Below are 10,540 nucleotides of genomic sequence, written 5' to 3'. Positions count from 1 at the left end.
TGTTTTACACAACCATTGATAATTTTTAACCAAAGTATATTATAGACTTTTCATTAAGACCCTAAAGAATCATATCAACTTGTGGAAAATGGTCATCCAATGACCCCTTTAATCAAAATGACCACATCTGATCACAGTTGACATGACAGTCGCATGGCTTCTGAGCCATTGAGAAGGTGATTAGCTAACACCTGATTTTAGAAAATCATTTATAGGAGGGTGTGATGCTTTTTCCAACTCAGTGATTCTGTTTTTTTTTTTTTTTTGAATGTTATAAGTTGCACTGAGTAAACAAGGCTCGTTAAAACAAAATGTCTGTTTTCTTTTCAGGCTGTCTTCATTTCAAAGCAACAAAATGTGATTTTTTAAAAGGGATTCTTCACTACACCCACTGCATGTATTTCACATTTTAAATTTTTTAAAAATATCTTTTTAAGTTTGATGTAATGTAGTATAATTACATTTGATGTTAATGCTGCACTAAACCCATCCTGTGCAAACTCCATCCGAGATGAATCGCCAGTGGTCTGGGTTCCTAGGAAATAAAAGAAGCAACAACAGTTAACTAATTGAATATTATTATTATTATTATTATTATTATTAAAAGCAGCCATATTTCCTCTGCAAACATACCTTCAATGGCAATAATGTTCTCTTTGAGTTGTTCACTAATGCTGGCCAGTGCGTCAAAGTCAGTTACTTTAAACACATGCTTATTGGTGGGTAAAGATGCAATAGTCGCTAGCTCCTTTGTTGCTGTGTCAACAATAAAAGAATTGCCAACCTAAGAAAAATTCAAAGGGGGGGATAATGCTTCATAAATATAATGTTTATAACTTCTGGCATATAACCTCATGTCGCTCCAAATGTGTATGCCTTTTTTTCCTTTCTGAACACAAAATAAATTATATTTTAAGGAACGTTTCATATGTTTTGAAAACTTCAAATCACGAAGACAAACACATAAGGAAGGGATACTGATATTGATTGATATACATATTGATCTTACCCCAATAGCATATCGTGTTATTTTTTTGGCTTGTGCTTGTTGAACAGCTTCAGTCAATGAATCATATTTATCAGTTGATTCACCATCTGTGATAACAACCAGAATTTTGCTGGCTGATGGTCTTGCTCCTCCTTCACTTGCAAATAGCTCTCTCCTGTAAATAGCAAATAGTACACAATATTTAAATAATAAATAGTTTAATGATGCAACTGTACACAATATGTTTCTTATTAAGTTCATATTACTCATTGTCTTCTTTTTTCTTTCTTTTTTTTTTTAAGTGTTTTACAATTAGGTTGTAATTTTGTTCTGTGCTTATCAGTCTCATCAGATTTTCTGTCAGAAGTATTGTATGGTTAAATTTAATTTTAATGAAATATCAGCAAGCATGTCTTACACAAGTTGTTTTATAGCTTTCGCAGTGTTGGTCGATCCTCTGATTTGACCTATCTTAGTCACTGCGTCTTCCCATGACTTGGCGTTTTTGACTTGTTGAAACTTGTAATGAACGGTACAGTATGTAGAAAACTGTGCAATGGCAAACTGTAACAGATATAGATCGATTTAGTTCCTTGTGCTATGAAAACAAGTGTTCAAAAATAAAATATAATCTAGAACATAATAAATGCATTGATCATCCTACCTGTGTGTCATGGTCTATAAAACTTTTGATCATTTCTATAACAAAATTCTTCATCTTATTAAATTCCACATTTTTTACACTCCCAGATCCATCCATTAAAAAAGCGATATCAATTTGGGATGTCGGGCATTCTGAGGTTGGAGAAAAAAGAACTGCATCATGTTTTCATCAATCTGAAGCTCGGCAGTGATAATCATGTCATACAGTATGAAGATTGATTTGTCACAACCCCATACAAATACCTCTCAGAGTCTTTGGCACAGATCTGCTCACAACATTATCTAAACTGATTTTAAAGCACATGCCGTTGTAAGTGGTTACATCACAGTTCTTGGGTATGGTTGGACCACAAACCTGAGAGAAATTAAGATGTTATTTTTTAACATGACATTTGTGTAAAATTGTAGGTGCAAAATGTCATTATTTTGTCCATCTTTATAACCAAACTCATGCTGATATCCTTACTTTATTTTACATGCACAAAATCTAGCATTTTTCTTTCATGTTTTTACAGTACAAATGTTAGCATTTTTAGGCTGTTGTAAAAGAATTTGTCTTAGCAGTGTATTTCCACTGTCTTTTGGACCCAGAGAACTTGCAGGTGTCTATGGCAATTGCTGTATAGATTTCTCCTTGTGTAAACAGAGATTCAAGATGCATTCTTGATGCAGCAGCAGACTATGTTATGTGACAGTGGTTTTCCTTAGTACTCCTGAGAACATGTAGCTATATTTAACACAGCATTTGCAATATCTGCCAAATATTAAGCCATTTTTAACTCACGTTATAAATGGTAAATACATGTATTTATTTAACATAAAATCAGATTTCTGATTTATTTAATTAATCTGCAAAAAATTTACTATTTTATTTATGGGTTCCCATTTATATACAAAGTCACAGAAAAGGAGCAGCGCCAAATGTCCAAAATCTGGAACCCAAGTTGGTCCGGTGCGTAGATCCAAGAAAGCATAGAGCAATCAAACAATTAAGATCCGCACACAGTTGTATACCAGGCTTATACCTCTCCACAAAATCTTTATTAAATGCGGCATAAGAGGTCATAAAAATATGTGCAAAAAGTGCAATAAGTGTGCAAAGGTGCAAACGTTTTTGAGACAAAGCTCATTCTCAGTGCCACATGAATTGGCGCACACCTGCACAACACGCCAGCCCGCCACCAGCCGCTCCTCCCGTCACCGCGAGTCCCCCATTGGCCTTCCCCGAAAAATTCGACGGTTCGCCGGGTAAGTGCAAGGGGTTCCTCCTGCAATGCACGCTGTTTGTTAACCAGCAGCCACACCTTTAACCCACGGACGAGGGTCGGATTGCTTTTGTCTGCTCTTTGCTTACTGGGAAGGCGTTGGAATGGGCCACCGCAGTATGGGATCTTGGGCAGCCTACTTTCCCCTCTTTTGCCGCCTTCCTCCAGAGCTTGAGAACATGTCTGTTCATACCACCGCCTTGATTGATTCCGGCGCCGCCGGCAATTTCATTGATGCAGACTTTGTTAGAACTAATCATCTACCCATTCTCTCCTGTGTTTCCCCGGTGGCAGTGGCCGCCCTCGACGGGCGACCACTAGGGACAGGACGGATCGAGCACACGACAGGGGCCCCCCCCCCTCTCCACACCGAACCCCATCATAAGGAGACCATCCGGTTTTTCATCATCACATCATCCCGAACACCTCTCATCCTCGGATACCCCTGGCTTCACCAGCACGAACCCACCATCTCCTGGTCAGAAGCAACAATTACACACTGGTCTTCCCGCTGCAAGCTGCACTCCAGCCAGCCTGCCGTACAACTCACTGCTTCACCCGAGTTCCGCAACCCCAAGAGCCTCATTCCTGATGAATATCAAGACCTTCTCGAGGCCTTCAGCACTATCAAGGCCACCCACCTACCTCCTCATCGTGCCGGGGACTGCGCCATAGACCTGATCCCGGGATCCCGGGTTCCTCCCAGAGGACGTGTCTTCCCGCTCTCGCAGCCTGAGTCCGAGGCCATGAACAAGTACATTCAGGAGGAGCTCGCCAAGGGCTTCATCCGACCCTCCACCTCACCAGCCTCGGCCAGGTTTTTCTTCGTGAAGAAGAAGGACAGTGGCCTCCGCCCTTGCATAGACTGCCGAGCACTCAACGCCATCACTGTAAAGTACCGTTATCCTCTCCCGCTGGTACCATCGGCCTTGGAGCAGCTAAGAACAGCTAAAATTTACACCAAGCTAGATCTGCGCTCGGCCTATAACCTCATCAGGATCCGGGAGGGAGACGAATGGAAAACGGCCTTCTCGACTACCTCGGGGCACTACGAATACCGGGTGATGCCCTTCGGACTGGCCAATAGTCCTTCGTACTTTCAAGCCTTCATTAACGAGGTGTTCCGGGACATGCTAAATCGATGGGTAATCGTCTATATAGATGACATCTTGATTTATTCTGATTCCTACTCAGAACATGTCCAGCACGTCAGGGCGGTGCTTCAGCGTCTCGTCCAGCACCAGCTGTACGCCAAGCAGGAGAAGTGCAAGTTTCGTCAGCAGAGCATCTCCTTTCTGGGATACATCATCAGTCCAGAAGGGGTCGCTATGGACGAGTCCAAAGTCACCGCCGTTCGGGACTGGCCTCGACCCAAAACCCTCAAGGAACTACAGCGTTTCCTAGGGTTTTCGAACTTCTACCGTCGCTTCATCCGGAACTTCAGCTCAGTAGCCGCTCCCCTCACTTCGATGGTAAAGAAAGGTGATACTCGTCTCTCCTGGTCTCCTCGTGGAGGTCGATGCTTCCAATACCGGCGTCGGAGCTGTATTGTCGCAGAGACAGACTTCCTCCCAAGACTGTTCCCTGCGCCTTCTTCTCTCACAAGCTTAGCCCAGCGGAGAGGAATTACGACGTGGGCAACAGGGAGCTGTTGGCTATCAAGCTAGCACTCGAGGAGTGGCGGCATTGGCTGGAGGGCGCTCGTCATCCTTTCACCATACTCACGGACCACAGGAATCTAGAGTATCTCCGATCAGCCAGGGTCTTGAACCATCGACAGGCCAGATGGTCGCTCTTTTTTACACGTTTCCAGTTTGAAATTACCTATCGGCCAGGATCACAGAATACTAAGGTGGACGCTCTCTCACGTATTCACGAGCCCGACCACACTGTATCACCGCCTGAGTCCATCCTGCCCCCATCCGTTATTGTAGCTCCTGTGGCCTGGGACATCATGACGGAGATCGCGGAGGGACACACCCAGGATCCGCCCCCCAATGACTGTCCCGAGAACCTGACCTACGTCCCCCTCAATCTGCGGACCCGGGTGCTTTCCGAGGTCCACTCGACCCCCAGCTCCGGCCACCCGGGGATAGAAGCTACCATACAGCTGCTACACAACTGGTTCTGGTGGCCTTCTTTGCGCACTGACGTGATCTCCTTCATTAAGAATTGTTCCGTCTGCAACACCTCCAAGACCCCTCGTCAACTACCCTCCGGCCTACTGCAGCCCCTGCCAGCACCCCGGCGACCATGGTCCCACATTGCCGTTGACTTTATTACAGATCTACCTAACTCTCTCGGCCATACCACCATCCTCACCGTGATCGACTGATTTTCCAAGGGTTGTCGCCTCATCCCACTTCCCAAGCTCCCCACCGCTATGGAAACAGCTGAGGCGCTGTGTAACTCGGTCTTTCGCTTCTACGGTTTGCCTGAAGACATCATATCCGACCGAGGCCCCCAGTTCACCTCCCGCTTGTGGTCCAGCTTCTTCCGCTTGCTGGGGGTAAACATCAGCCTCACCTCCGGCTACCACCCCCAGGCTAATGGACAGGCCGAGAGACTGAACCAGGAGTTGACCCGATTTCTACGCTCCTACTGCCAGGACCACCAGGAGGACTGGAGCCGCTTCATCCTCTGGGCCGAATACGCCCAGAACTCCATCCGTAAGCCATCCACTAACCTTCAGTGTATTCTAGGATATCAACCTCCCTTGTTCCCCTGGTCCGGCGAGCCTTCAGAACTACCGGCGGTCAACTCCTGGTTTCAGCAGAGCGAGGAGACCTGGAATCGTGCTCATGTCCACCTACAGCGGGCTCTCCGTCGAACCAAGACCCAGGCGGATCGCAGACGCCAGGCGGGCCCTTCCTACGAACCTGGACAGTGGGTCTGGCTGTCGACCCGAGATCTACGCCTCCGTCTACCCTGCAAAAAGCTCAGTCCCAGGTACGTGGGTCCGTTTAAGATCAGTCGTCAGATTACACCCGTATCATTCAGACTAGAACTCCCACCAGAATATCGCATCTCACCCACTTTTCATATCTCTCTGTTGAAGCCCGCTGGTTGCCCGGAAGGAGCGGAGGACCTAGAGGGGACCGTTCCGCAGGGACCTACCCCCCTGATCATCGATGGCGAGGAGGTCTACCGAGTCAACACCATACTGGACTCCCGGCGCCGGAGAGGTCGGCTGCAGTACCTGGTCGACTGGGAGGACTACGGTCCTAAGGAGAGGTCATGGGTGCCGGCTGAGGACATCCTCGACCCCTCTCTACTCACCGACTACCACACATCGCACCCAGATCGACCAGGTCCCCGCCGTAGGGGGACACCCCGGCGTCGGTTACCTCCTCGTGCCAGGAGGCACTCGCGGGGGGGGGCTCTGTTACACGGACGGTCTCTGTGGCTCCCTCTATTCCCCACCAGCGGGAACCCTCACCGGAGTTCTAGAGACTACCTTTCCCACAATTCTGTGCCTGGGACTGCCACTTCCGGTTCCGGGTCTCCCGGTTCACTCCCCCACTGTCGGCCATTTTAGAGCGTTGCGCGGGCCGGCGCTTCGCGAAGTTTTGTTAGTCATGCTATCAATCCTAAGCGTTCTTTTCTCGGACTGCCTACTCGTTGCCAACCGGACTGTTTATCGTGTGAGTGAACCGTTGCTGCCTGCCTTTTACTGACCCTTGCGTTCCCCCTGGATTATTCCCTTTGATCGCCGCCGGCCCCGACTTCTTGCATGGACTTTGACTACCCGACTGGATTTACCTTCACCACACCTGTCCGCCGTTGTTGACCCGAGCTTGTTGTTTACGTCTGAGTGTTTAATAAAGCTGTTGCAAATGGATCCAACGCCTCCGGATTCTTCCGTGACTCCGTTACACAAGTAAAGGAAATGTCATATTAAAAATAATTTATTTTCAGTCCCTAGTTTTGGTGTGGCAACGTAAAAAACAAAAAGTGTACCAACTGTACCCGGTCTACCCTATACAGGGGTTGGACATTGAAACTAAAACACCTGGTTTTAGACAACAATTAGTATGGTGTTGAGCCTCTTTTGTGACCAATACAGCATCATTAAGTCTTGGAAATGACAAATACAAGTCCTGCACAGTAGCCAGAAGGATTCTGAGCCATTCTCCACTTGCAGAACAGTGGCCAGGTCACTATTTGATGCTGGCATAGGATAATGTTTCCTGACTCGCTCTTCCAAAGCATCCTGAAGTGGCTCAATAATATTCAGATCTGGTGACTGTGCAGGCCATGGGAGATGTTCAACGTTCCTTTTAATGTTCATCAACCACTCTGTTACCAGTCTTGCTGTGAGTATTGGTGCATTATCATCCTGATACACGGCACCACTTTCAGATTGTTTGAACCATTGGGTGCACATAGCCAACCTTCACACTCTGCTCTTACTAGTGGAATGTGCAATCAGTGAAGATTGGCCACCAGGCTGCACAAATATAGCCATGAAACCTCCAACACTATAATGTGTGTGTATATATACACACACACATACACACACATACATACATACACACACACACACACAAAGTGAAACACTGGAAATCTTTTCATGGTACTTGTGTAAATTAAATAAAGGTTAAAGAGAATTTACAAATCACACATTCTTGATGTTATTGCATTTTACAAAACATCCCAACTTTTCTGAATTGGAGTTGTATTAAACTTACCACTGCTTTTGAAGACTGAGGATCTATAGACATTGATAGTCCAAGGGACATGTTGACAGCCTCAGCTGGGACTTTGATGAATAAAAAGAGGAAATATTTATTATCACATATAATAAAACTATTGTCCTATTTTACATATTGAAAGCATCATACAAAAAACGAATTACCAGTGATGGACAGTGGGATGCAGTTTCCGCTGGTGACAGAACAGTCATAAATTTGTCCTCTTTCAGTTTGGCTGTGTTGTATTAAAGGATCACTCACAAGCAGACTATGGAAGAAGGCAGAAAGAACATGAGAAAGAAAAGGTTTTAAAAGAAAGAGAAATCTGTGGCATTCTTGGCTGGGCAAAAATAAAAGCAATGTGGCAAAATATTATAAATCACAGAAAAAAAGGCAAATGGGGGATTCAAAAGGTTTTCTTATAATATTTTTAACTGGACCAGAACAGTTTCCAGTGTCTCTGTTTTATTTTAATTTAGCAATGGACAAGAAAATTCTAACTTGACCTGCATTACAGTGACAACAGTAGCTAGTTGTAAAATAGAGATGAAGAAAAACGGAAGCAAAATTGCACAACTCAGATGTAGAAACTTTAGCTTAGAAGTTCAAATGAAAGCTTTCTGTAAGTATGTCATCTTAGGTGATTTTAGAATTAGAATTAATTTGTTACACGCATTGTGGCTTTTGATTAGTGGCTTTAATATCCAAATCAGTCTTGGATTCAAATATTCTGTAGCTCTTAATGTTTGTTTTATGTGATCTGTGGCAATGTGGAGTGAGCTCACCTTGCACCTTTCTGTATCACTTTATAGCCAAAGCCAGTGTTTTCATTGTTTGTGAAAGTCTTCCAGGTCACAGGATCAATGTTGAAAGCCATTGTTGAATGGCATACTAATATGTAAAAGAAAGGAAAATCGCAAGTCTTTAAATGAATTATGAAACTAAGTACCTTCCTTTGTAACAATTTGTTGCAGGTATTGCAATTTTTATGGCCAAAAAGATGAAATTCTGCTTATAATGTAAATCAATGATTATGTACATAAACTGCATATAAATATAAACTGCATTTTCACTCTATGGTCTCGTTTCACAAGCCAGGATTAGGGCATAGTTCAATTAGGACATTTAAGAATCTTTTACATTCGTGCTTTAGGAAAAAATAAATAAAAATACTGATGCGCATGATGAGATGAAATAATTGCACTGACAAATTTTTAAGATATGTCAGTGCAAGTTTCTTTCAGTTAAAGCAGCTCATGCATTTTAGTGTGGGACTAGGTGTTAGCTTTGTCTGTGAAACCGGAGGTATATCTATAAATAAAAACTGTGATCAAAACTGTATAGTTTGAGAAACATAATGCAAAGCAATACAATTAAAATTGAGAGATGAACTAATAAACATTCTTAACCCTTGTATGGTGTTCATATTCCTGCTACTCAGCCAGTGTCCGTGGGTCTGGTGGACCCAATGCATTTTTAGGTTTTTAATTCAACAACACAATTAAAATATTTATGTTAAAATACTCAACAGATGTTCACAATATAAACAGCATGTATGGTTGATATTTGCCCTTAATCTTTGTTAGATCACATTTATGAATTAAAGTGGTACAAGCTTGTGTGGGAATGGCAGGGGCAGAAGCGCACAACTCACGCTTACACTCACACACATACGCATACTTCTAGCAGGCCCAGACACTAGAAGGACAGTGTGAAGTTACACATGATCTAAAATTTCCACTCTTTTATTAGCCCCGGTTCCAGTGGACACAAACGTCCTGTATGCAATATAAGAATGTGTAGGGGGGGTATACAGTGTGTGGTCACTGAAAAGTTGTTCTATGTTTTTCACAGAAAATGAGCCAAGGCCAATGAGTATGAGTCTGAAAAAATAACTGATCTTATCATTTTCTTTTCTTTTAAGTATAACTCTTATACAAGGGTTAAAAGAGGTTCTTAAAAACCTGATACATTCAAGCCCTCGAATGTGTTAAAATTCAGACTTTGAAACATTCATAAAAGTAAAAGTAAAGATTTTTTACAGCAAAAAAAAAAAAAAAAAAAAAATTAGATTTTTCTTTTTTTGTTTTGTTTTTTTTGTTTTTTGCAAAGAGGCATTATAAATTTGTATATCAAATAATTTACAGTGGGCTTGACAGCAATGCATATCCAGCAGATCACAGAAAATAACGGCACATTGAAATTTGCTTGTAATGAGGCTTATTTAACACAATCAAACCATTAAAATTCATTAAACAAGATATGACAGAATCCACAATCTATTCATCTTACATCAAGTATACAAGTAAAGAAAATAGTTTTTGTTTTTCTGATTACTGTCTTAATGGCATCAGCTAATTTTAGTATAGCTTATGCTGCATATTTAATTACACATAAATTTGAACTTACCATAAAACAAACACAGAGGCAACCGGAAATTCCAGTCCATTTCTGCATCAAGGGACAAACAGTGGTGGTGGGTGAACAAACGAGACTGATACTTGTTGAGTCACAAGTTTAAGTGAAGAAACTTAAGTGGGACTGAGAGAAAAATGAAATGTAAATTTGATAACTAAGAGGAACCACCACACAGGAAACAAGACTCACCCACTAAACCTCTTTTCCTCATTCTCTCTCTCTCTGTCTTTTTTCTAACCATTACTGTGGTAAATGGCAGATACTTTTCAGCATTTCATAAGTACTATCTTGTGTATCTTAAAATCAAAACCAACAGCAATGATTATGCCATAAAGTAGAGTTTTTAAATGGATCATAACCTACAACTGCAATATATTATTTTGTCATATTGCTCCAGTCCCTGACCATCTGACTGAATGAACAAAACTGACAAACATAACTGTGACATTATTATTTTTATTATTATTATTATTTATTTATTTATTTTTGCATATAAAAAAGGCTCCTGACTC

The 10,540-nt window shown here is 42.7% G+C and overlaps 1 protein-coding gene across 1 annotated transcript; it reads right to left on the bottom strand.

Moving 5' to 3' along the window:
- Positions 1-337: 337 nt before the first annotated feature.
- Positions 338-10,209, bottom strand: LOC127160517 (integrin alpha-M-like). Its single transcript, XM_051103151.1, has 10 exons — positions 10,020-10,209; positions 8,396-8,501; positions 7,775-7,878; positions 7,608-7,678; positions 1,895-2,006; positions 1,653-1,783; positions 1,407-1,552; positions 1,010-1,163; positions 634-784; positions 338-535 (listed from the first exon to the last, which is right to left on the bottom strand). Exons 1-10 carry the CDS (start codon positions 10,057-10,059, stop codon positions 366-368), a joined length of 1,185 nt encoding a protein of 394 aa, XP_050959108.1. The 5' UTR covers positions 10,060-10,209; the 3' UTR covers positions 338-365.
- Positions 10,210-10,540: the final 331 nt, after the last annotated feature.

Source organism: Labeo rohita, unplaced genomic scaffold, assembly GCF_022985175.1.
Source record: "Labeo rohita strain BAU-BD-2019 unplaced genomic scaffold, IGBB_LRoh.1.0 scaffold_372, whole genome shotgun sequence".
Lineage (NCBI taxonomy): Eukaryota > Metazoa > Chordata > Actinopteri > Cypriniformes > Cyprinidae > Labeo > Labeo rohita.
This window is presented reverse-complemented; position numbering and strand designations above follow the sequence as displayed.